This window comes from Fundulus heteroclitus, unplaced genomic scaffold (assembly GCF_011125445.2).
Source record: "Fundulus heteroclitus isolate FHET01 unplaced genomic scaffold, MU-UCD_Fhet_4.1 scaffold_99, whole genome shotgun sequence".
Lineage (NCBI taxonomy): Eukaryota > Metazoa > Chordata > Actinopteri > Cyprinodontiformes > Fundulidae > Fundulus > Fundulus heteroclitus.
Window position 1 is genome coordinate 385,022 of NW_023397461.1, and position 26,763 is coordinate 411,784.

At 48.4% G+C, this 26,763-nt stretch overlaps 1 protein-coding gene across 1 annotated transcript in view; it reads right to left on the bottom strand.

Moving 5' to 3' along the window:
- ccdc88c (coiled-coil domain containing 88C) overlaps nucleotides 1-25,268 on the bottom strand; it is a 39,902-nt gene extending 14,634 nt beyond the window's left edge. Inside the window, exons 1-16 of the mRNA XM_036135049.1 lie at nucleotides 24,746-25,268; nucleotides 22,081-22,193; nucleotides 20,053-20,161; nucleotides 11,248-11,317; nucleotides 11,067-11,125; nucleotides 9,623-9,706; nucleotides 5,628-5,771; nucleotides 5,350-5,549; nucleotides 5,149-5,230; nucleotides 4,919-5,077; nucleotides 2,086-2,232; nucleotides 1,865-2,015; nucleotides 1,573-1,754; nucleotides 1,260-1,397; nucleotides 909-1,193; nucleotides 46-843 (exon numbers count right to left, since the gene is read on the bottom strand). Coding sequence (XP_035990942.1) covers nucleotides 46-843; nucleotides 909-1,193; nucleotides 1,260-1,397; nucleotides 1,573-1,754; nucleotides 1,865-2,015; nucleotides 2,086-2,232; nucleotides 4,919-5,077; nucleotides 5,149-5,230; nucleotides 5,350-5,549; nucleotides 5,628-5,771; nucleotides 9,623-9,706; nucleotides 11,067-11,125; nucleotides 11,248-11,317; nucleotides 20,053-20,161; nucleotides 22,081-22,193; nucleotides 24,746-24,805 — 2,781 coding nt within the window. The 5' untranslated portion in view covers nucleotides 24,806-25,268. The remainder of the gene's footprint in view (nucleotides 1-45; nucleotides 844-908; nucleotides 1,194-1,259; nucleotides 1,398-1,572; nucleotides 1,755-1,864; nucleotides 2,016-2,085; nucleotides 2,233-4,918; nucleotides 5,078-5,148; nucleotides 5,231-5,349; nucleotides 5,550-5,627; nucleotides 5,772-9,622; nucleotides 9,707-11,066; nucleotides 11,126-11,247; nucleotides 11,318-20,052; nucleotides 20,162-22,080; nucleotides 22,194-24,745) is intronic.
- Between the last annotated feature and the right edge of the window lie 1,495 nt (nucleotides 25,269-26,763).

A 26,763-nucleotide genomic window follows, 5' to 3' on the forward strand; every position in this document is an offset into this window, starting at 1 on the left:
GAGGCGCAGGAACCGTGCGCAGAACCCGCTCCTCCTCAGGCTCACCTCCCTCAGGGTGGCCAGAGTTCTCTTGTGGATGGTGGTCTGCTTCTGCAGCTCCTTGTTCTCCCGCTCCAGCTCCTTGGCTTTCACAGACACCTCCTTCAGCCTCTCCACCTCCTTCCTCAGAGCCGCGGCCTCCTTCAGGGACGCTGACGCCCGGCTGGACGTCTCCTCCAGCTCCAGCTCCTTGGCCTCCAGCAGCGTGCGGACCCTCCAGGTCTCCTTCTCCAGCTGCTTGCGGCTCTTCTCGGACTGCTCCATGTCCAGCTGGAGCTTCCTCCTCTCTGCGTCTCCCTCTTCTCTTCTTCTGCGCTCCTCCCTGAGGTCCTCCAGCTCCCGGCTCAGGTCCTCCTCTCTGCTCTGGGTCTCCCGGATCTTAGCGACCGCCTCCAGCCTCTCCTCGCGGCTCCTCTCCAGTTCCTCCTCTAAGCGATGCTTCTCCTGGTTCAGAGCCGACAGGTTCTGCTCCAGCCTCTCTGCTCTCTTCCTCTCTCCCTGCGCCTCCTCCCTGGCCTCCTCCAGCCTCCTCTGCACCTCCTGGCTCTCCCTCTGCGCCTCCTGCAGCTCCTCCTGCAGCGTGGGCAGGCGGGCGGCTGAGGAGCGCAGGTTTTCCACGGAGCAGCGCAGCTCCAGGTTCTCCTTGGACAGCAGGCCGTTCTCCGCCTCCTGCTTGGCCAGCCGCTGCAGCTCCTTCTGGGCCTCCTCTCCCTCCTGCTTCAGTCTGAGCACCTCCTGCTCCAGGGAGGTCACCTGCCTCTCCAGAGCCTCTGAGCGCTCGCTGCACCCCCGCAGAGACGCCACCTGGAGGCAGAGGACAGTGAAGCGGGTGCATCCTGAGTCCCCCCCCCTCGTCTCCTGCTGCTTACCTCCCTGCTCAGCGACTCCTTGCTCCTCTCCAGACGGCTCGCCTCCCTCTCCGCCTCCTCGCAGCGCCCCGCCCGCTCCCGCAGCCTCTCCGCCTCCTCGCTCACCACCTTGAGCTGCGTCTCCAGGCTGGCCAGCCGGGAGCTGGCGTCCGTGACGCTCTGATGGAGGAGGCGGTTCTTGGCCTCCGCCTCCCGCACTCTGGCCTCGCTGTTGGACTGAGCGCGCTCCTGCAGGGACCTCACCTCCTCCGCCAGGTGCTGCTTCTCGCTCTCCAGCTCTGAGATCTGATAGGAGGAGAGTCAGTGGGACGGGCGGCGTGAGGAGGCGGCGGGGGGGAGCGGCAGACGTACCTGTCGGTCGCTGTCGGCCCGCAGAGAGTGAAGCTCTCGCTCCAGACTCTGCTTCTCCCTCAGAAGCTCCTCCCCCAGAGACTCCATGTCCTGATTGGTCAGTCGCTCCTGGTCCAGGAAGCCCTGCAGGCGCTGCAGCTGAGGGGAGACGGGGGGGGGGGGGGGGGGGGGGGGAGGAGTTAGAAGGAAGAGGAGTTAGGAGGAAGAGGAGTTAGAAGGAGGAGGAGTTAGGAGGAAGAGGAGTTAGCAGGGGGAGGAGTTAGGAGGGGGAGGAGGAGTTAGGAGGAGTTGGGGGGGGGGAGGAGCTGCTCACCTTGCTGCTGAGGTTCTGGTTCTCCCGGTCCAGTTCCTGGGCGTGGAGCTGCTCCTTCTGCAGGAGGTGGTTCTCCTCCACCAGTCTCTCCAGGGAGGCCTGCAGCTCCCGGTTCTCCTTCTCCACCTTCAGAACCCGGCTGGAAACGCACTCGTTGAGCTCGTGGACCAGAGACTTCTGACCTGCGGAGCAGAGCGAGAAGGTCAGACCCGGTCAGACCCGGGCAGAACCGGTCAGAACCGGTCAGACCCGGTCAGAACCAGCGGCGCAGCAGAACCGCAGGGAACCGTACTGTCAGCGGCAGAACCGGCGTGGTTCTTGGCGAGCTGCTCCAGCTCCCAGCCCAGGTGGGCCGACTCGTTCATGCTCTGCTTCTGGTTGATCTCCAGCAGCATGTTCTCCTCCACCAGCTCCTCCAGCCGGCGCCGCTCGCCGTCCCGCTCCTGCAGGGCGGAGAACACGGTGAAGCCGGGGATGCAGGCCGACCCAAACGGGCCGTGAGCAGAACCGTACCATCTCCAGGTCGTGGAGCTTGGCCCGCAGCAGCAGGTTGTCCTTCTCCAGCGAGTGCAGCTTGTCGCAGCGCCCCCTGGAGGCCGCCAGCTGCTCCTCCAGCAGCACCTTGGTCTCCAGCAGCGTCATGTTGTCCTCACGCAGCTCCTGGACCGGGACAAGCACACCGTCACCCATCAGAACCAGAACCAGAACCCATCAGAACCAGAACCAGAACCCATCAGAACCAGAACCAGAACCCATCAGAACCAGAACCAGAACCCATCACAACCAAAACCGCCGTGTTCGCACCCCTCCACTGCAGACAGGATTTAGTTCTGACTCCTACAAACATCTGGTATCCTTCCCACCAGGACCACAGGTGGACCAGAACCTCCTGCTGGGCCTGGTTCTGATGAGGAGTAGCATCAGAACAGGAGAGGATGGACCATGGTCTCCTCCATCATCATGGACCATGGTCTCCTCCATCATCTGGGATGGACCATGGTCTCCTCCATCATCTGGAATGGACCATGGTCTCCTCCATCAATGGTCTCCTCCATCTGGAATGGACCATGGTCTCCTCCAGCTGGGATGGAGCATGGTCTCCTCCATCATCTGGAATGGACCATGGTCTCCTCCATCATCTGGAATGGACCATGGTCTCCTCCATCTGGGATGGACCATGGTCTCCTCCATCTGGAATGGACCATGGTCTCCTCCAGCTGGGATGGACCATGGTCTCCTCCAGCTGGGATGGACCATGGTCTCCTCCAACATCTGGGATGGACCATGGTCTCCTCCATCATCTGGAATGGACCATGGTCTCCTCCATCTGGGATGGACCATGGTCTCCTCCATCTGGAATGGACCATGGTCTCCTCCAGCTGGGATGGACCATGGTCTCCTCCAGCTGGGATGGACCATGGTCTCCTCCAACATCTGGGATGGACCATGGTCTCCTCCATCTGGAATGGACCATGGTCTCCTCCAGCTGGGATGGACCGTGGTCTCCTCCATCATCTGGAATGGACCATGGTCTCCTCCATCATCATGGACCATGGTCTCCTCCATCATCATGGACCATGGTCTCCTCCATCATCTGGAATGGACCATGGTCTCCTCCATCATCATGGACCATGGTCTCCTCCATCATCTGGAATGGACCATGGTCTCCTCCATCATCTGGAATGGACCATGGTCTCTTCCAGCTGGGATGGACCATGGTCTCCTCCATCATCTGGAATGGACCATGGTCTCCTCCATCTGGGATGGACCATGGTCTCCTCCATCTGGAATGGACCATGGTCTCCTCCATCATCTGGAATGGACCATGGTCTCCTCCAGCTGGGATGGACCATGGTCTCCTCCATCATCTGGGATGGACCATGGTCTCCTCCATCATCATGGACCATGGTCTCCTCCATCATCATGGACCATGGTCTCCTCCATCATCATGGACCATGGTCTCCTCCATCATCTGGGATGGACCGTGGTCTCCTCCATCATCTGGAATGGACCATGGTCTCCTCCATCATCTGGAATGGACCATGGTCTCCTCCATCAATGGTCTCCTCCATCTGGAATGGACCATGGTCTCCTCCAGCTGGGATGGACCATGGTCTCCTCCATCATCTGGAATGGACCATGGTCTCCTCCATCATCTGGAATGGACCATGGTCTCCTCCAGCTGGGATGGACCATGGTCTCCTCCAGCTGGGATGGACCATGGTCTCCTCCATCATCTGGGATGGACCATGGTCTCCTCCAACATCTGGGATGGACCATGGTCTCCTCCATCATCTGGAATGGACCATGGTCTCCTCCAGCTGGGATGGACCATGGTCCCCTCCATCATCTGGAATGGACCATGGTCTCCTCCATCATCATGCACCATGGTCTCCTCCATCATCTGGGATGGACCGTGGTCTCCTCCATCATCTGGAATGGACCATGGTCTCCTCCATCTGGAATGGACCATGGTCTCCTCCAGCTGGGATGGACCATGGTCTCCTCCATCATCTGGAATGGACCATGGTCTCCTCCAGCTGGGATGGACCATGGTTTCCTCCATCATCTGGGATGGACCATGGTCTCCTCCATCATCATGGACCATGGTCTCCTCCATCATCTGGGATGGACCATGGTCCCCTCCATCATCTGGAATGGACCATGGTCTCCTCCAGCTGGGATGGACCATGGTCTCCTCCAGCTGGAATGGACCATGGTCTCCTCCATCATCTGGAATGGACCATGGTCTCCTCCATCATCTGGAATGGACCATGGTCTCCTCCTCCAGCTGGGATGGACCATGGTCTCCTCCAGCTGGGATGGACCATGGTCTCCTCCATCATCTGGAATGGACCATGGTCTCCTCCAGCTGGAATAAACCATGGTCTCCTCCAGCTGGGATGGACCATGGTCTCCTCCAGCTGGGATGGACCATGGTCTCCTCCAGCTGGAATAAACCATGGTCTCCTCCAGCTGGGATGGACCATGGTCTCCATCATCTGGAATGGACCATGGTCTCCTCCAGCTGGAATAAACCATGGTCTCCTCCAGCTGGAATAAACCATGGTCTCCTCCAGCTGGAATGGACCATGGTCTCCTCCTGAGCAACTGAAAGCAGCTTTCTGGTTCCAAGGACTATAAAGAGTTGAAGATGTCAGATGATAGAAAGGTAGCAGAACAAGGTGGTGGAACCAGGTTCTTGCTGCTGCTGCTGAGCAGAACCCAAACATGGCGGGTTGGTCTGTGGGACCATCAGCTTCTACCCAACGTGCTTCTGGGTCGGACAATCTGGGTCAGAGGTTCTGGTCGTGCGGGTCGGGCCGGTGGTACCGAGCCGCCTTACCTCCACTCTGCTCTTGTAGAAGTGAACGTCGTTGAGCTTCTCTTTGCACCGGCCCAGTTCTGCCTCCAGCCGGTCGACCCGGGCCGCCCGCTCCCTCAGAGAGTCCACCTCGTCCCGGTACGCTCGGACCGAGCGGGCCTCGCAGGACAGGGACTGGTTCTGGACCACAAACAATGAGTGAGACCGGTACCGAGGCCCGTTCTGGGTCCGGTTTCTGTCAAAGATCGGACCTCTTGTCGGAGTTTCTGCAGCTCCTGATCCAGACGCTCCACCTCGTGCTTGGAATCCATCAGCTGCTCCGTTTTCTCCTCCCTGCGAACAGAACCAGAACATCAGTCTGACCCAAACGGTCCCGGTCCGGTTGGGGGATCTGGCTGCTCCAGAACCAGTCGTGCAGGAGCGCTAACATCTGGTCGTGGTGGTGGACTCACAGCTCCTGCCTGTGGCGGCGCAGCTTGGCCTTGGCGTCCGCCAGCTCCACGGACAGATGCTGCTTCTCCTCCTTGCTCAGCTCGGTACCGGCCGACCTGCCGTTGTTCAGAACCGGGCCGCCGGACGGCGCCGTCCCGCTTCCCTCCTGGAGCTGCCGACCGGACAGGTAGTCCCTCTCCTGGGTGAGGTCCAGGATCACCTGGAGGACAGGGAGGAGGTTTGACCGCTGACACAGAACCGCAGAACGCCGTGGGCCCGGGTCCAGGCGCCTCCTCACCTCGGCGGCTCGGTCCCGCTGATCGATGAGTTGCCGTAGCGACGCCGCCATGTTGCGGGACAGCGGCTCCAGCTCCTCTGGGACCAGCTCGGCTCCGTCCTCCATCCAGGACACGTCCAGGACATTCAGCTGGTTGTGGGTGACCTGAAAGACACGGAAGGGTTCTACCAACGGAACGACCCAGAACCAGAGACCCGGAACCAGAGACCCAGAACCCCACCAGGGTTTATACAGGAATGAGTAACCCTAATTTTATGCTTTTTAATACTCATAGAAATAAATTTTAAGCTATCAACAAGTACCCATATATATATATATATATATATATATATATATATATATATATATATATATATATATATATATATATATGGGTACTTGTTGATAGCTTAAAATTATTAATCATTAATCACAATGCGATTAATCATGATTAATCGCATTGTATGCGCAAACTCCAAGAATTAATTCAAAAGTAGTGTAAGAAGCACTTTTATTTTAATGTTCTGCTGCCATATGAACAAAAGTGTTGTTACATTTGTAGCACTTATTTTATACTGGATATTTTCAACCCATCTATTGAATTTAGTGCACTGGTTTCTTCATAAGAGAACAGCAGCACTGCAGCCAAAATATGGCCTTTTTTGACCTGCTGTATTTTAGCCAGTCCCTAAGTTTGATGTATCATGAAACTGTTGACCTTTTGGGTTTTGTGGTTTTTATTTTATTATTACAATTAAATAATTATAATAATAATAATAACAACAATAATGTTATGTTCAGTGTTTTTTCGCTAATCCACCTCTTATATATTTCAATCCTTATGTAATTTTGTCTGTGTTGTGTGCACCTGCCTGTTGCTTTAATCCTATAAATTTCCCCGTTGTGGGATAAAAAAAGGATTAGCTAATGTTATCTTATCTTAAATAACACTTTTTAATATATGTACTGGGTTCTTTCAAGGTTTTAATTACATTTTCTGTGTGGGCTCCAGTAACATATGATAGATAATATCTAATTTGAAAGTTAACATGAACTGCTGCTGAAGATGACCACTCTGATCTACCTGGATGTTCCCTGGAGGACTGAAACGCCTCAGTCAGAGACGTCTGTGGGTCTGTCGGGGCAGTGAGAGAAGTTTCGTCTCCTCTCTCCGTTTCTGTGGCTCGACGTTTTCATGTTTTTTCACGTGCTTAGATAAATTTGTTGTGTTTCCACTGAAATGAACCGGCTTTTTACAAAACATACAGCTTGATTTCATTTACGGTATTAAAATAAAGCCAAACGGTGCTACTTCCCCTGTTCGTGTTTTTTCGCTGCTGCGGTCTCTCTCAGCTGTTTCTTTGTTAAGTTTGTGTGAGAGCTGAGTGGGCGGGCCAGGCTGAGCCTGCGTGCTGATTGGCTGGCGCCGCTGAGCCATGTACGAGAGGGGAGGGGGAGCGGGAGAGTGCTGCCGTGACACGGCGCGCTGCAGTCAGCGTGCGTGCTGACTGACACTGACTGAAAGCATGTGAGCAACATGCGTTAATGCGCGATAAAATAAATATCGCCGTTAATAGTCTAATGAATTAACGCAAAATTAACGCGTTAACTTGCCCAGCCCTAATATATATATATATATATATATATATATATATATATATATATATATATATATTAGAGAGAGAGAGAGAGAGAGAGAGAGAGAGAGAGAGAGAGAGAGAGAGAGAGAGAGAGAGAGAGAGAGAGAAGTTGCTGATGGCTGTGTTCAGACAACAGAGCTCCTCCGCATGCAGTGTTGCATTGGATCCAAATGTTCGCAGACCGTCTGATTTCCGACGTTAGTGGCGGTAGAGCTCCAGCTGCTGCTGTTAGCGGTAGCTAATGCTAATGTTAGCAGTAGCTAATGCTAATGTTAGCGGTAGCTAATGCGGACGTGACTGCGTTGGTTACAGAGAATTAACCTGACATTGTTAGCTGTTGTCTGCCCCTTGCAGCTGATCTGTGGCTGTCTGCAGTGGTGTAGTGGTCCCTGGAGAAGTGGCTATACTCTCAATGTTTGCCCTTTTAGACGCAGCTCAGAAAAATGCTGTTTTAGAAACAATGACATGTAACACTGCTCTATTTAGTTCACCCAAACATCCATCACTAGCGTTTACTCATTTTAGCCTAAAATATTTAGCCTAAAACATTTAGATTCAAATATTTCCTTGAGCTACTAGATGAGGTGTGAAAATACTGTTTTTGTCTCTTTTTTAAAGATTTTATCCAGCTTCTGCGAGGTAATGTAAAATTTTCTTTGGTTTATATAGAAGGAGTTCCTACACTACATCCAGAATCAACGTTTCATTACTTTACTGCAGGTTTTTCCATTATAGACCTAGATGATAAGGCATATGGAAAGTCCTAAATTGAATGAAAATCTATAGAAAGAGATAAAGTTAATGACGAGGAGAACATCAAAACTCACTTTGTCTTTGCAAATCATGAATTGTCAAATATACAAGTTGAAACACCCAAAGAAGTGTTGATCCTGTTGATTTAGACACCCAGACAATAAATGTTTAGCCCCTCGGTTTTAAAATGGACAGTGATTTTAAACTTGACAGTCAAAAAATGACCTCAGTTAAGTCATTTTTATCATGTAAGGAACAAAGCAAAGGTAAAACCTATTCTTTCAAGGTATAAACATGGAAACACTACTCTAAACCTTAATTCATCATGGCTGGATTAGTTTAATTCTCTTTATCTCTGAATCAGTCAATCCTCACTCAGATGTCTGCAGCTGGTTCAAATGCTGCTGCACACCTTTTAATGGAAAAACATAAAATAAAGCATATTACCTCATCATGGCCTCCCTTCACTGGTTGCCTGTTTATCTTAGAGTTCAGTTTAATGAACTTATCCTTGTTTGTTAAGGATTTAAACAGCTTATTATTATTGTTGTTGTTGTTTTAAACTTTTGAGTCTTTACCCAAGTCATTTTATTAGATGTTATTTTGTTTTACCTCGTGTTAAATTGCTCTTTAAATAATGATGACAATGATCACAAGAAACCTTTGCATCATCACCCAGCAGCTAGAAAGAAAAGAGACAAAAAGATTTTTCACACCTCACTTAGTAACTCAAGGAATTATTTTAAACTAAATATTTTAGGCTAAAATATTAAACTGTTTATTGGTTGTTGTTTTTTTTCTTCAATCCCACCGTTATGTTTAGTCATTTCTGCCAAAAGCTGCAGCATTTTCATTTAATCCATCTGAATGCAGTATTTGCAAGCCCTGCTCTGATTGGATGGAAAGAACCCTGTCTGTGATTGGCTGGTGAGGTGGACAGCTTTTGAAGTCAGAGCGCACAGCTGGTGTTGAGCGTGGAAGCAGCAGGTCACAGACAGACACGAAGCCGAGGGCGAGCATAGTGGGCTGAGAAGAGTTTATCAGAGTTGAGCGCGTGACGTTTAAACGCTGAATACCTGTCTCACTGCGCGCTCAGACAAAAGACACAAATATCGCTCCAGAAGTTTATATAGGCAATGCTGACTGAAAAATACGTGTCTATGTGCCGTTTACCCGCTTATACCCTGGACTACACTGTCTGACTTCATGTGAGATCGTGAAGCATTGACTCTCATTGTGCAGCTTAATTTTTGTTTTTTACAAACACGGCAAAATCCTTTGTCATCTTTACTGTCGACAGGCTGCAGCCATGTCCCCAATTCCTCGTTTTCCATCCACTTTTGTTAAAATTAGCATTTCCCCATTCTCTAGCTCTTTCTCTGCCTCGAGCTTCTTTTCCGAACATTGTAAAAACAAACGGCTTTACGATCCACCGGAATCAGTTATATCTGAGAATATATCTGACAAAACTGTTTTTATGACTGTATTTTTTTTTATAGAAAAAAATAAGCCATTTTTAATGCCACAGATAATCACATTTAATGACTTTAATGTCAATTAAGGCCTTAATTTTAAAACATTTCTTTTAATGCCTTAATGCCACGTGGAAATCCTGAGACAGACCTCCTGGATGTGAGAGACGATGGCCGCCTGCGTCTGGATGTCCAGCAGCTTGATCTTCTCAATCATCTCCTCCTTTCGCTCACACTGTGGACCCAGAACATTTAGAGGAACGTTTAGAGGAACGATCAGAGGAACGTTTAGAGGAACAATCGGAGGAATATTCAGAGGAACATTTAGAGGAATGTTTAGAGCAGGGGTGTCAAACATACGAACAATTTAGTCCGGCCCGGTGGCTAAATGCATCATCATTATTAAAAAATAAAAAATAAAAATGTGGCAATAAGAATTGTTGTCTTCATGCCAAAAAGAGCTCATCAGATTTTACTTTCACAAGTGGAGCAGTACTGATTTTGCCATAGTGCTCCGATTGATTTATGAATGTGAATAGTTTTATTATATCTCAAATAATATGGACACTACAATGGGAATGTAGGAGAGGAAAGGAAGAACAAGAAGAAAAAAAACAAAAGGTGAAAGAAAGAGGAGATAAAAGGAAGAGAATGATAAAACAATTATTGAAAAAGAACATGTACTCTGTTTAATTGAAAATCTGCAGTTCCTATATTGTCCACGAGGGGTGCTGTTTTAATTAGCAGATTAAGCTTCAGGTGTGGAAAAATTTAAATAATTTCTTAATTTTTATCTGTTTGATGTATTTTGTCATGCAGGACAGTGTTTTTAAGTTCCAAAAAATGTGAATAAAATTTTTTCAACATTGTATAATCACTGTGATCAGTTCTTATGCATAATGCACTTAAGTAAATGTTTAACTGAGTAAAAGTATTGTTGAAATTGCACATACTTTTCCTAAAAACGCTGAGGTTATTCATAATATATTGTGTAAAAGTGAAATTAATTTAATATAAAAATCAACAACAAGTCCACATTTATTAGTTCTATTTAATCTTGCACTTGAGATCAGATTAAGCTGAATGCGGCCCCTCAACCAAAATGAGTTTGACACCCCTGTTTTAGAGGAACGATCAGAGGAATATTCAGAGGAACATTCAAAGGAACATTCAGAAGAACGTTCAGAGGAATGATTTAACCTGTAATTTAAGCCTCATACAGACAGTGTGGAGCCTGGAAGCCGTACCACGTTCTAAATGTTAGCATTAGAACCTTCGTTTTGAAGGCTGAATGTTCTCCTGGAACCGTGTTTAGAACCATGAGATCGTGTGGCTGCTGTTAATCAGTAAATGCGTTCAGCGGTCCCTCCCTCTGCGCTCCCCTCCCGCCTCCTCTCCCTGGAACCCGTCCGACCAGTGCAGGAGGACAAAGGCCGACTGGCAGGAAAGGAGGAAAAGAGCTGAAAGAGGCACCTGTGACCCCCCCCACACACCTGATGCCCCAGCGCAGGCTCAGGTTACCCGGCCTAAGTCATTAGGTGGTGCTGCTGAAGCCCCGCCCCCCCTGCCTCAGGATCAGACACGCAGAGCGTTACCTGCACGGCGCAGCCCAGCAGCAGCAGCAGCAGGCTCCTCAGCTCCTCCATGCTCTTGGCTGAGGAGACAAAGCACTGGGTTAGTGTGGCCTGCAGGGGGCGCTGCAGCCTGATCTGGACCCTGATCCCCCCCCCCCCCACCAGAGGAACCGTGGAGGCGGCTCTCCTCTGGGTGGCCTACCTGAGATGGGGTCCTTGGCGATGTGGAGGATGTTGGGAAGAGGCATCACTATCAGCTGCTGCAGCGTCTCCTGCAGGACAGACACCAGACAGACCTTCATCACACCTGCCCACGTCCCTCCTCCTCATCATCATCATCATCATCATGCTGCTCCATCTTCATAGAAACAGCTATAATAACAACTATATTATTAACAGCTGTTAACAGCTATTATAATAACTATAACTTATTAACGGGTTCTCCACAAGCAGAGAGAAAATGACCACATGGTGGAGATTGCTGCTCTGCATCACATAATAAACATCAGTTAACATGAACAGATGGATGGATGAATAAATGGATGAGTGGATAAATGAATGGGTGGATGAATGGATGGATGAATGAATGAATGGATGAATGAATGGATGGATAAATGAATGGATGGATGGATGGATGGATAAATGCATTACGGTATGCCTGCCTGAATGAAGAATGGCTTCCTCCCCATGGATGGATGGATAATAACTGGATGGCTGCCACTGACTACATGGATGGATGAATGAAAGAATGCACCTACATGGATGGATGGACTGAATCCCTACAGGGATGCCTCACTGGCGATCGGATGACTAATGTGGATGGGTGGCTGCAAAGTGGCTGGCTGAATGAAATAAATGGATGGATGGATGAATAAATGGATGGATGAATAAATGGATGGGTGTATGAATGGATGGATGAATGAATAAATTGATGAATAAATTAATGGAAGGATGGATGAATAAATGGATGGATGAATAAATGGATGGATGGATGAATGGATGATGGATGGATGGATGGATGGATGGATGAATGGATTGATGAATGGATGATAGATGGATGGATGAATAAATGGATGGATGAATAAATGGATGGAATGATGGATGGATGAATGAATAAATGGATGGGTGGATGAATGGATGGATGAATAAAAGGATGGAATGATGGATGGATGGATGGATGGATGAATAAATGGATGGATGGATGGATGAACAGGTGGATGATGGATGGATGGATGAATAAATGGATGTATGGATGAATAAATTGATGGGTGGATGAATGGATGGATGGATGAATAAATGGATGGATGGATGAATAAATGGATGGATGGATGAATAAATGGATGGGTGGATGAATGGATGGATGAATGAATAAATGGATGGCTGAATAAATGGATGGATGGATGAATAAATTAATGGATGGATGAATAAATGAATGGATGGATGAATGAAAAAATGGATGGCTGAATAAATGGATGGATGGATGAATAAATGAATGGATGGATGAATAAATGAATGGATGAATAAATGAATGGATGAATGAATGAATTGATGGATGGATGAATAAATGGATGGATGGAATGATGGATGGATGAATGAATAAATGGATGAATGAATAAATGGATGGATGAATAAATGGATGGATGAATAAATGGATGGAATGATGGATGGATGAATAAATGGATGGATGGATGAATAAATGGATGGATGGATGAATAAATGGATGGATGAATGAATGGATGGATGGATGAATAAATGGATGAATGAATGAATTGATGGATGGATGAATAAATGGATGGATGGATGAATGAATGGATGGATGGATGAATGAATGAATTGATGGATGGATCAATAAATGGATGGATGGATGGTAATGAATACATGGTGAATGACTGAATTGATGGATGGATGATAATGGATGGATGGCTGGATGAAAAATTCTGGCTGGATGGTGAAAATATGGATGGCTAGATGGATGCTGATAAATGGATGGGTGGAATGGATGGTATGCTGCTGCTGGCTGATGGCTGGTGAATGACTGGATGGATGGATGATACATGGCTGGCTGCTAATTATGGATGGCTGGATGATAAGGATGGCTATAGATGGATGAATGAATAAATGGATGGGTGGATGGATGGATGGATGGATGGATGGATGGATGGATGAGTGTAAACCAGGCCTGAGCTCAGATCAGGGTTGAACTAGCACCTGCAGTAACAGAGTGGGTGTGGAAGTGGACCTGAGTGGACTCTGATCAAAGTTCTGACCCAGACTGTGGGTGTGGGCCAGCAGCCAGCAGGAAACAGCCTGCAGCCCACAGACTGTCAGGAAAGACAAAGGCAGCAGGGGGAAATGCTTTCCATTCCTGAATATCCTTCCTGCGTCCCAAACACCTGCCTGTAGCAACGGAGCAAAGAGCCTCAGAGGGAAGATCACGCACCAGGAGAAGAGGAGGAAACCCAGCGAGGCCATCAGGTCACATGGCAGGACCTTCAGGCCAGGGGAGTAGAGCCGCTCAGAGGGTAGAACCCATCTGATCAGAGCACAGCCTACATGTTGGTTCTCCATGACGAGCTGAGAAGCAAGAAGAGATCATCTGCTGCAGATTAGCGCAGAGTATCATCTAACTCCTGCTCCAGAGCGGGTCCACTTACAACAGGCGAAAGAAGCAACGCGACACCAAACCCCCCACAGACTGTACAGTGTGAATAAAACATGGGGACCGCCTGCCAGATGGCTTCAGGGCAGAGAGACAACACAACCTGGAAGCTCCGCCTAGCAGCTTTCCCTTGTTGCTGCAGAAAATGAGCTAAAAACAAGCAAGCTAACGACAAACCAGCTAAAGACAAACCAGTTAAAATAAAACAAACAAGCCAAAGAAAAAAGAGCTAAAAACAGACAAGCTAACGACAAACCAGCTAAAAACAAACCAGCTAAAGACAAACCAGCTAAAGACAAACCGGCTAAAATAAAACAAACATGCCAAAGAAAAAAAGAGCTAAAAACAGACAAGCTAACGACAAACCAGCTAAAGACAAACCAGCTAAAATAAAACAAACAAGTTAAAGAAAAACGAGCTAACAGCAAACAAGCTAAAATAAAACAAGCTAAAGAAAAACAAGCTAAGAACAAACAAGCTAAAAACAAACGAGCTAAAAACAAACGAGCTAACGACAAACGGGCTAAAATAAAACAAAGCTAAGGAAAAACGAGATAAAAACAAACAAGCTAATGACAAACCAGCTAAAGACAAACAAGCTAAAATAAAACAAGTTAAATAAAAACGAGCTAACAGCAAACAAGCTGAAAGCAAATGAGCTAAAATACGACAAACCAGCTAAAATAAAACGAGCTAACGACAAATGAGCTAACGATATTCGAGCTACAAAAACAAACAAGCTAATGACAAGTAAGCTAAAGACAACGAGCTAAAAACAAACGAGCTTAAAACAAACAAGCTTAAAACAAAACAAGCTCTGTTCATCCGTTCTGCATCCATCCGTCCATCCCTGCATCCATCCATCCATCATCCATCCATCCATCCATCCATCCATCCATCCATCATTCTCCTGCTAACCCTGAGTCTGATGACCTTCTGAAGCTCAGAGGATCTGACTCCCATCAAGGCTCCAGTTGTTGCAGAAGGTTCTGGCCTGAAGACCCAACAGAACCATCATTTCTAGTCTAGACCCTGAGGTACCTCATCCACATGATCACCACCAGCATCAGAGATGATGGGGTTCCCACAGATCAGCAGGAAGATGGAGACCTGAACCCTGATGATCAGAACCAGAACACCCCAACGGTCTGACTGTGGCGCTCAGGATCTGACGTTCCACGCCTCCCAGCTGAGCTCAGGGCTTTGTTCTGAGCTCCCATGGAAACCGAGGAGGAAAAGGAGGAGCTCTGCTGCTCCTTCTGAACAACAATGACCAGAGTTCCTCAGCGAGTCACACGTTCTAACCCTGAAATCTGCCCCAGAAGAGGTTCTGTGTCCCAGTCTGGGACCGGGCTGGTCACCGGGCCTCGGTCCAGTCCAGCAGCTGGAGGAGGACCTGGAGAAGACATTCAGGTTCCCCATGTCCAGCTGCAGCGTTTTAGAAGCTGGTTGCCTCCATGCTGCTGCAGGTTCTACAGGAACCGGTTCTGGAGACGGTGTCCTGGCTGCTTGCCGGGCTTTAGGAAACTTTATGTCTTCCATGGAGCATCTAGCTGTGTTTGTGCTGCTTTGTCTCCTGAGATTCTACAAAGCAGGAGAGAAACACTGTGGGGCTGCTTTCCACTCAGGTATCAGGTTACCTCTCCACACCTGCTGGTCCTCCCTCACCGGGGACACCTGGAGCAGAACCGTTCTGCTGGGACTGCCTCCAATTAGGAGCTGCTGGAGGGGCTGGTTCTGACCCGACCCTTCAGCACACTGAAGGTTCATGTGCCCCCCCCCCCAGGATCCTGCCTGGAAAGACCCGCCTCCTCCTCCTCCGCCTCCTCCTCCTCCTCCTCCTCCTCCTCCTCCTCCTCCTCCTCCTCAACAATCCATCAGAAATGGAAACTTCATGTTATTTCATGTGAAGCCAAAAGAGAAACTCTGGTGGAGACGCAGCCTCAGCCAGGGTTATACAGGAACGACTAACTCTAATTTAATAACTAATTTAATAACTAATTTAATGACTAATTTAATGCTTTTTATTTTAATGAGCCGTGGCGTAACGTAACGCTGCAACGTTAAGCGGCGGCTGAGCTAGCTTTAGCTTCTACAAACACTTTCACAGCCAGAACTACGAGGGCCGCCATCTTGGTTGGTTTGCTCAGTCACTGGATATTTTCTGGTTTCTGGTCTTTGTGACTGAAAACAGAAACTTTGTGATGTGTTAATAAAGCGGGGGGGGGGGGGGGGCATTTAACGCTTATCCTGTTGCTGAACTGATAAACGTCTGAGCATCATCATCAGCAGGGGTAGATTCAGGTTCCAGGTGTTACACAGAGCCAGGCTGGAAGGACCTCAGCTGTGAGCTCAGAGCAACCATGCTGCCCATCAGCCTGCAGGGAGGGAGAACATCCAGGAGAACATCCCAGGAGAACATCTCAGGAGAACATCTCAGGAGAACATCTCAGGAGAACATCTCAGGAGAACATCTCAGCAGCCTTCCAGGAGAACCTACAGCGGTCCAGTCAGAGTGAGCTGGTTCTAACAGCAGCAGAGAGGTTCTGACTCTGGTTCTTCTCCACAGACCTCCTCAGCTGATAGTTCTGATGGACAGAACAACACGCGGTACCGCTCGGCCCTAATGTGGACCAGGATCTTCTCTGGACTCTAACATGTCCACCTGGAGGAAGCTCGGCCCAAACTGGGTCATCAACAGAACAAAGATCCAAACGGCCTAGTCAAAGTCCAGAGCTGCCTCCGCCTCAGAGGCCAGAACCGAACCATGTTGGACCTTCATGGCCACCGTGCAGAACCATTTGAGAATCAAAACTCTTCAAAGTCTTTGTTGGTGTTTAAACAGAACCTGCTACTAACAGAACCTGCTACTAACAGAACCTGCTATAAACAGAACCTGCTACAATCAGAACCTGCTACAATCAGAACCTGCTACTAACAGAACCTGCTACTAACAGAACCTGCTACTAACAGAACCTGCTACTAACAGAACCTGCTACTATCAGAACCTGCTACAAACAGAACCTGCTACAAACAGAACCTGCTACAAACAGAACCTGCTACTAACAGAACCTGCTACTAACAGAACCTGCTATAAACAGAACCTGCTACAATCAGAACCTGCTACAATCAGAACCTGCTACTAACAGAACCTGCTACTAACAGAACCTGCTACTAACAGAACCTGCTACTAACAGAACCTGCTACAATCAGAACCTGCTACTAACAGAACCTGCTACAAACAGAACCTGCTACTAACAGAACCTGCTACAATCAGAACTTGCTACTAACAGAACCTCATATAAACAGAACCTGCTACAATCAGAACCTGCTACAAACAGAACCTGCTACAATCAGAACCTGCTACAAACAGAACCTCATATAAACAGAACCTGCTACAATCAGAACCTGCTACAAACAGAACCTGCTACAATCAGAACCTGCTACAAACAGAACCTCATATAAACAGAACCTGCTACAATCAGAACCTGCTACAAACAGAACCTGCTACTAACAGAACCTCATATAAACAGAACCTGCTACAATCAGAACCTGCTACTAACAGAACCTCATATAAACAGAACCTGCTACAATCAGAACCTGCTACAAACAGAACCTGCTACTAACAGAACCTGCTACTAACAGAACCTGCTATAAACAGAACCTGCTACTAACAGAACCTGCTACTAACAGAACCTGCTACAAACAGAACCTGCTATAAACAGAACCTGCTACTAACAGAACCTGCTACTAACAGAACCTGCTACAAACAGAACCTGCTATAAACAGAACCTGCTACAAACAGAACCTGCTACAAACAGAACCTCATATAAACAGAACCTGCTACAAACAGAACCTGCTACAAACAGGACCTCATATAATCAGAACCTCATATAATCAGAACCTGCTACAAACAGAACCTGCTACAAACAGAACCTGCTATAAACAGAACCTGCTACTAACAGAACCTCATATAAACAGAACCTGCTACAAACAGAACCTGCTACAATCAGAACCTGCTACAAACAGAACCTCATATAAACAGAACCTGCTATAAACAGAACCTGCTACTAACAGAACCTCATATAAACAGAACCGGCTACAAACGGAACCTGCTACTAACAGAACCTCATATAAACAGAACCTGCTACAAACAGAACCTCATATAATCAGAACCTCATATAATCAGAACCGGCTACAAACAGAACCTGCTACAATCAGAACCTGCTACAATCAGAACCTGCTACAAACAGAACCTGCTACAAAACAGAACCTGCTACAAACAGAACCTGCTACAAACAGAACCTGCTACAAATCAGAACCTGCTACAAACAGAACCTGCTACAATCAGAACCTGCTACAAAACAGAACCTGCTACAAACAGAACCTGCTACAAACAGAACCTGCTACAAATCAGAACCTGCTACAAATCAGAACCTGCTACAATCAGAACCTGCTACAAAACAGAACCTGCTACAATCAGAACCTGCTACAAACAGAACCTGCTACAAACAGAACCGGCTACAACCAGAACCTGCTACTAACGGAACCTGCTACAAACGGAACCTGCTACAAAACAGAACCTGCTACAAATCAGAACCTGCTACAAATCAGAACCTGCTACAAACAGAACCTGCTACAATCAGAACCTGCTACAAAACAGAACCTGCTACAATCAGAACCTGCTACAAACAGAACCTGCTACAAACAGAACCTGCTACAAAACAGAACCTGCTACAAAACAGAACCTGCTACAAAACAGAACCGTCTACAAATCAGAACCTGCTACAAACGGAACCTCATATAAACAGAACCTGCTACAAACAGAACCGGCTACAACCAGAACCTGCTACTAACGGAACCTGCTACAAACGGAACCTGCTACAAATCAGAACCTGCTACAAAACAGAACCTGCTACAAACAGAACCTGCTACAAACAGAACCTGCTACAATCAGAACCTGCTACTAACGGAACCTCATATAAACAGAACCTGCTACAAATCAGAACCTGCTACAAACGGAACCTGCTACAAACAGAACCTGCTACAAACAGAACCTGCTACAATCAGAACCTGCTACAATCAGAACCTGCTACTAACAGAACCTGCTACAAACAGAACCTTGTACAAACAGAACCTGCTACAAAACAGAACCTGCTACAAAACAGAACCTGCTACAAACAGAACCGTCTACAAATCAGAACCTGCTACAAACGGAACCTCATATAAACAGAACCTGCTACAAACAGAACCGGCTACAACCAGAACCTGCTACTAACGGAACCTGCTACAAAACAGAACCTGCTACAAATCAGAACCTGCTACAAACAGAACCTGCTACAAACAGAACCTGCTACAAACAGAACCTGCTACAAACGGAACCTGCTACAAAACAGAACCTGCTACAAATCAGAACCTGCTACAAACAGAACCTGCTACAAACAGAACCTGCTACAAACAGAACCTGCTACAATCAGAACCTCATATAAACAGAACCTGCTACAAATCAGAACCTGCTACAAACGGAACCTGCTACAAACAGAACCTGCTACAAACAGAACCTGCTACAATCAGAACCTGCTACTAACAGAACCTGCTACAAACAGAACCTTGTACAAACAGAACCTGCTACAAAACAGAACCTGCTACAAAACAGAACCTGCTACAAACAGAACCTGCTACAAAACAGAACCGTCTACAAATCAGAACCTGCTACAAACAGAACCGGCTACAACCAGAACCTGCTACTAACGGAACCTGCTACAAAACAGAACCTGCTACAAATCAGAACCTGCTACTAACAGAACCTGCTACAAACGGAACCTCATATAAACAGAACCTGCTACAAACGGAACCTGCTACAACGAGAACCGGCTACAACCAGAACCTGCTACTAACGGAACCTGCTACAAACGGAACCTGCTACAAATCAGAACCTGCTACAAACAGAACCTGCTACAAATAGAACCTGCTACAAACGGAACCTGCTACAACGAGAACCTGCTACAACCAGAACCTGCTACTAACAGAACCTGCTACAAACGGAACCTCATATAAACAGAACCTGCTACAAACAGAACCTTGTACAAACAGAACCTGCTACAAACAGAACCTGCTACAAACAGAACCTGCTACTAACAGAACCTGCTACAAAACAGAACCTGCTACAAACAGAACCTGCTACAAACAGAACCTCATATAAACAGAACCTCATATAAACAGAACCTGCTACAATCAGAACCTGCTATAAACGGAACCTTGTATAAACAGCGTTCCACGGCTTCACTAGGGTTAAATCGTCAGAACCGGATCAGTGGTTCTGCCACAGTGTGATTGTGGTTCTGTTACCTGGTAGAAGGTCTTGATGTGTCGGGTCAGAACCGTGAGGTTGTAGAGGCGCAGCGACACGTCGTTGCTCACGTTCTTGTTCAGCCTCTGATTGGTGGGGCTGGGGTCGCTATGGAAACACAAACAGCAGACCAGGAGCGCTCAGACTGACGGGTTCGGGTTTATCCAGAACAAAGAGCCCGTTTGGGCCCGGCAGGATTTATGTTTACTTCCCCACATGTGGGCCTGAGCCGAGCTCATTAGCATCTGAAGGGGGGGGGGCTGATTTCATGAACAGAACCAGCCACATGGGCCCATAATGACATGCTGGTGAGACATCGGGTCAGAACTCCCACAGACAGAACCTCTGAGGTTCTAAAGGCCAGCAGATGGAGCCTGGAGCTTCAGCAGCAGCTCCAACGGGTCCAGCAGCCGTTTAACGGCTGGCCGCCTCAGAGGAAGACCCCTCCTCTTAACCCAGTTCCCAGACAGCCGCCCTGGTCCAGATCTTCCCGCTCAGCCCAGATTCTGCTCGGCGTGGAGAACAATGGCCTGATTATGGCTGCTGCTGCAGACAATAACAGATCAGGGGCACGGGTGTGTCTGGAGCTGCAGGTCCACCGTCAGTGGCTGAGACCCGATGGAGGTCTGTCTGGTTCAGATGATGAAGATCTGCTTCAAGGTCATCATCTGGACCAGGAAAAGCTTTTAGTTGACGTTGTGGGAGGCAAATATTAAAGCAAACCGACTCTGAAGGTCTTCGTATTGTAGCCACAACAATGCAGGGGGGGCTAACACATGCACAGCTGCTGACTGGTAGCCTCAGCATAGCTGTGATCAGACAGTGAGTCCTGGGAAAACGGCATTAGAATGCTAAAGAACTTTAGCATTCTAATGCCGACTTTAGCATGCTTATGTGGATTTTAGCACGCTTATATTTACTTTAGCACGCTAATTCTGACTTTAGCATGCTAATGCTGACTTTAGCATTCTAATGCTGACTTTAGCATGCTTATGCTGACTTTAGCATTCTAATGCTGACTTTAGCATGCTAAGGCTGACTTTAGCATGCTATGGCTGACTTTAGCATGCTAATGCTGACTTTAGCATTCTAATGCTGACTTTAGCATGCTTATGCTGACTTTAGCATTCTAATGCTGACTTTAGCATGCTAAGGCTGACTTTAGCATGCTATGGCTGACTTTAGCATGCTAATGCTGACTTTAGCATGCTAATGCTGACTTTAGCATTCTAATGCTGACTTTAGCATGCTTATGCTGACTTTAGCATTCTAATGCTGACTTTAGCATGCTAAGGCTGACTTTAGCATGCTAAGGCTGACTTTAGCATGCTATGGCTGACTTTAGCATGCTAAGGCTGACTTTAGCATTCTAATGCTGACTTTAGCATGCTAATGCTGACTTTAGCATGCTTATGCTGATTTTAGCTTGCTAATGCTGACTTTAGCCTGCTAATGCTGACTTTAGCCTGCTAATGCTGACTTTAGCATGCTAAGGCTGACTTTAGCATGCTAAGGCTGACTTTAGCATGCCAAGGCTGACACATGTCAGACTAAATTGGAGAACTTCAGAAATTATTAGAGGAAAAATTTAAGTATGGCTTCCATGTAGTTCAGTTTATCTGCCTCCCTGTCTTTCTTTTAAACGTGTAGGTTGTAATAAATAGCTGCAACTTAAACGTTTTACCTCCTACAAGTGGATTCACAAAGTCAGTGATCTTGGGTCAAGGCCCCACACTCATCAGGTTCTGCCTGGTTAGTCCCCCTGACTTCTGCACATCTCTGCCACTTTTAGAGGACTAATAATTATTACAGTCTTGACTGTTTTCTTTATTAGTGGAGGAGCATTTGTCTGAATTCTGTCTCTGCAGCGCCGAGCAGAACATCTGGCGGTGACGTTTCCAAACCGAAACCAGCGGGTCAGGATGTGGTGGCAGTGTCACACTTACAGCGAGACACACAGGAAACCTGGATTAACTCACGACTAACACACTTTTCACCGACTCAGGCAAATAAAAGGAGAGTCTCACATGTGGGTCATGATCTTGTGCAGGAAGACGCCGTCCACCAGCTCCATGTACATGCTGACCCGCTCCTCGGAGCCCACGTCGTCACCTGATCCCAGTGGGCCCAAGGTGCGCACCTGGAGACAGAGACAGGAGACATCAGAGCAGCCTGGAGGTCCACGAGGACACCTCAGATGCTTGTAGCTACCAGAGGATCGGCTAAATGAGGCTCCTCTGGTTCCTCCTGCTTCTATCAGAGCTGAGCGTGAAACCAGGCGGCAGCAGAACCTGCAGCAGAACCTGTAACAGAACCTGTAGCAGAACCTGTAGCAGAACCTGTAGCAGGTTCTGCTACAGGTTCTGCTGCAGTTTCTGCACCAACGCACGGACTGGAGGTCAGAGCTACTGAGGCTCTCTGTGGTCTAGGTCTATGGTCCAGGTCTACGGTCCAGGACTGTAGTCCAGGTCTATGGTCCAGGTCTACGGTCCAGGACTGTGGTCTAGGTCTATGGTCCAGGTCTACGGTCCAGGTCTACGGTCCAGGTCTGTGGTCCAGGTCTACGGTCCAGGTCTATGGTCCAGGACTACGGTCCAGGTCTACGGTCCAGGTCTATGGTCCAGGTCTACGGTCCAGGACTGTGGTCCAGGTCTACGGTCGTACAGACGGGGAGAAGTTCCACCTCCTGGTTTCTGGGTTCTCTGGGCGTATCAGACGTGTTTCTCTCCAAGCAGGAGCAGTTAGAGGAACGTGAGGTTCCACGCAGAACCTAACCTTTATTTTAGCATTGTTGTGGCACTGGACCTTTACTGACAGCAATGGACCGCAGGCCGGAACCGAGGCCTCTGAACTGGGCCGGGCGCCACCAGCAGACCCATTTCACTTAGTTTGAGGTTCTAAACCCTGAAGAGTGACAAACGTGCAGAAACAAGAAATGAAGGAAGGAGCAGAACCTTCTTCCCAGTTCTGTGGTTCTGGTCCAAAACCACCAGCAGGTGCTGGACTCATGCTGCAGAGAACCCTGATCCTGACCTGGAGGTAAAGCTGGGGAGGAGCTTTAAGGAGGAGAACACTGGACCTCCACAAGCAGAACACTGGACCTCCACCAGGAGAACACTGGACCTCCACCAGGAGAACACTGGACCTCCACCAGGAGAACACTGGACCTCCTCCAGGAGAACACGGGACCTCCACCAGGAGAACACTGGACCTCCTCCAGGAGAACACGGGACCTCCACCAGGAGAACACTGGACCTCCATCAGGAGAACATTGGACCTCCACCAGTAGAACACTGGACCTCCACCAGGAGAACATTGGACCTCCACCAGCAGAACACTGGACCTCCACCAGGAGAACACTGGACCTCCACCAGGAGAACACTGGACCTCCACCAGCAGAACATTGGACCTCCACCAGGAGAACATTGACCTCCACCAGTCTGGACCATCTTTGGGTCCAGATGCCTGAAGTTCTGATGTTCATCTGCTCAGCAGTTCCTAGGAACAGCAGGGGAACGTCCAGCCATCACACGTTCAGGATGGAGAAAGGTTCTGTGTCCCAGAGACGGGTTCTGCTGAGAAGCATGTGGATCAACCCCAGACCCAAAGCTGGAGACCTAGAGAAGATGCTGCTGAAGCGGGTCAGAGCCAGAACCCCCAGCCTGGACTCAAAGGTTCCTCAGAGAGGAACAACAGCAACACAGTCAAAGTTCTGGAGGGTCCATCACAAGGTTCTGAGCATGGAGGCCTACAGGCCCGACCCAGTTAGACCGGTTCTGTCAGGAATGGGTCAAAAGTCCAGCCGAGTGCTGTTAGGAGACCCAGAACTTCTGACCCGTTATGCAGAACATAACCCATCCAGCCCCAACAGAACTTCCTGATTGGAGCACAGGTTTAACTGGTTCCTGACCCAAAGCGGCTCGGTTCTGGTGGAGGCCGCTGGTCTGTAGTAACACAGCAGTTCAGTTACAGAACTTCTAAGGCCCATAAAACAAAGGCCGGTTCTGAAGGCAAACTCTGCTGGGTTCTGGCTGCAGTCGGTTCTGACCAGATCACAGCGTGGAAAACAACAGAACCAGGCCCAGAACCAGGTCCGACTGCCGGGTGAACCGGGCCACGCAACGGGCCAGCAGGAAGCCCTCACATCCTGGTTCCATGAAACCTTCCAGAACCTCTCTGATCCAAACGGACCTGCTGCCCTGATGCAGCCATTTAACCTCAGAGGGGTTCTGGACCATTTCCATACAGAACCGTTCCTTGGTACTGAGTTAGAGCCCGTTTGGGTTTGAGCAGGACTGGGTCATCAGACCAAGAACCCCCCACACACACTGCCGTGCTCCAGTACCGGACCAGGCAGAACCTTCGGGACCAGGCAGAACCTTCGGGACCAGGCAGAACCTTCGGGACCAGGCAGAACCTTTGGGACCAGGCAGAACCTTCGGCACGCAGGCAGAACCTTTGGGACCAGGCAGAACCTTTGGGACCAGGCAGAACCTTTGGGACCAGGCAGAACCCCCAGATAAACCAGCCATGATGGACCGGCACCAGAAGGCGGTGAGCAGCCCGGGTCTGTAAGCCCAGAACGGGCCAGAACCGCCCACAGCATGACGCTGCCACCGCCGTGCCCTCCGTACCGGGCCTAGTGACGTCATGCGCCTGGCGGCAGGTGAACCGGAGCCGCTCCCTACTCACCCACAGCACCAGCGGGGACTCCATGAAGGAGGCCAGCAGCTCGGACAGCGTCACGTCCATCCTGGCTCATCAACGCGCCGCCCGCTCCAGATCAAAGCTGCCGCCGCCGCCGCCGCCGCGAGGCATCAGCTCCTCCTCCTGTGCACGCGCAGCGGCTCACTATTGTCTCTGCGCTCCCACGGTGAGCGTGAAACGTGCAGGGAAAACCCGCGGGATCGGGTCGGAACCTCCCCCACAGAGGTTCTCGCCGGTTCTGGACTCGGTTCCGTTACTTTAACCGCCGGTTTAAAGCGTTTGCGTCGCGACTGGCGGCCAAACACTTGATCCAAACTTCGCACGGAGAGTTAAACGCGTTGCCAAGGAAACCAGAATCGGACCGTAAAGAGTTTAAAAGCGCGGGAAAGTAGGAAAACATGAACAAGCCGATCAGAAAGGAGCGAAAGCCTTCAACAGAACCGGGTCAAAGTCCGACCCCCGCTGTCGGCTCCATCCGGACCGAGTCCTCGCTGCTCCAACTGTCTCCATCAACCTGCGAGACCCGAGAACAGAGGGAGGCGGCCCGACAGCGGCGGCGGCCAATCACATTCAGCCCACAGGCCCAGCGCCCGCCCCTTTCCCTCAACCAACCAATAAAAGAGGAGGTTTTTAGACTGATGGGGACGTCACCGTGGCCCAAAGTTACGCCAAAGAGTTCGGATGAAGCAAGATGAAGACCGCCCCGCGCAGGCGCAGCTCGTTTATGGCTCAACTGTTGCTCGTTTTCACTATTGTTGTTTTAAACTTTTTGTTTTTGTCAATAAAGATGTTTTAATGTTTTTGCTGTTGTACGTTTTTACTGTTAATGTTAATATTACTGTTTATTTAAATTTAAACTCATATTCTCTTTTTTATATTGTGTAATTTCTATTTTTTTTACTTGTGTTTCAAATTTTTTGTACACTAATGAACAAATGAACTGTTGCCCACACCATATGTGTAACATGTTCTGTTTTTTTTTTTTTTTACCTTAATTTGAATTTGTATAATAAGATTTATCTCCTTCTTTTCAGCCATAGTCTATTACAGTTTAAAATACATTTTATATTTCCATTTTTTCCCCATACAACATTGATCCTTTTTTATTTGTCAATATTGTTTTATCTTTTATGTCTTCCCTTTTGACAATATTTTTGGTTAATTAATCCACAGATCTGGATGTTTTATTGTTGCTGGGGACTTTAATATCATCAAGCAAACTTTGCAACCAGAGGCTCAAACACAATGCTTGCTTGCTTTATAAACCACATTTAAATCATAAAACACGGGAAAAACAATAATAGAAGCAACAAAACTGAATAAAACAATTCTCATGCTAAGTTGAAATCCAAGGAATAAAAATGTGTTTCTAAAAGATTTTCAGACGTGGACGGTGAAGTGACTCGTCTGATTTTTTGAGAGGAAGATCGCTCCACAGCTTGGAGCAGCACTAAAGCCTCTAAAGCTTCTTTGGACCTCGGCGCCTCCAGGAGGTCAGCGAGCAGGAGAGCAACGGAGGAGGTCAGGAGCTCAGTTGGAGCAACATCATGTCGACTTTTACAGTTAACTGAATCTTAAAGTGGACTCTGAGCTTTCCCAGGACGTTTTGCTCAAACATTCATTGTGAATGTGCTGCTGAATGACGTCTGTTCTCCACACAGAGCCCAGATGAATACCAGAGGAGGAACAAAGCCTCTGGGTGAACTTTCTGTCCTCCTGCCTGTGCAGCAGCCGCCCACCATTGTCCCTCCGGACGCCACCAGCGCTGCTGGCAGCAGGTAATCATCTTGCTCCAGCCCTGCTTAGTCTTGGAGCAGTTTGAAAAGGAAAGCAAAGATCAGCTCCGATCAAAGGCCAGATGCAAATCTGCAGTGAATATAGCCTCCCAGGGAAGCTGTGGCCCAGCAGGGCTCGTTTCCCCTCACAGCCTCCACCTTAAAGCGGACAAAGACTTCCGGGTCTGCGCAGAAGCAGCGTGTGGATTTATCTGAGCCTGGATCAGT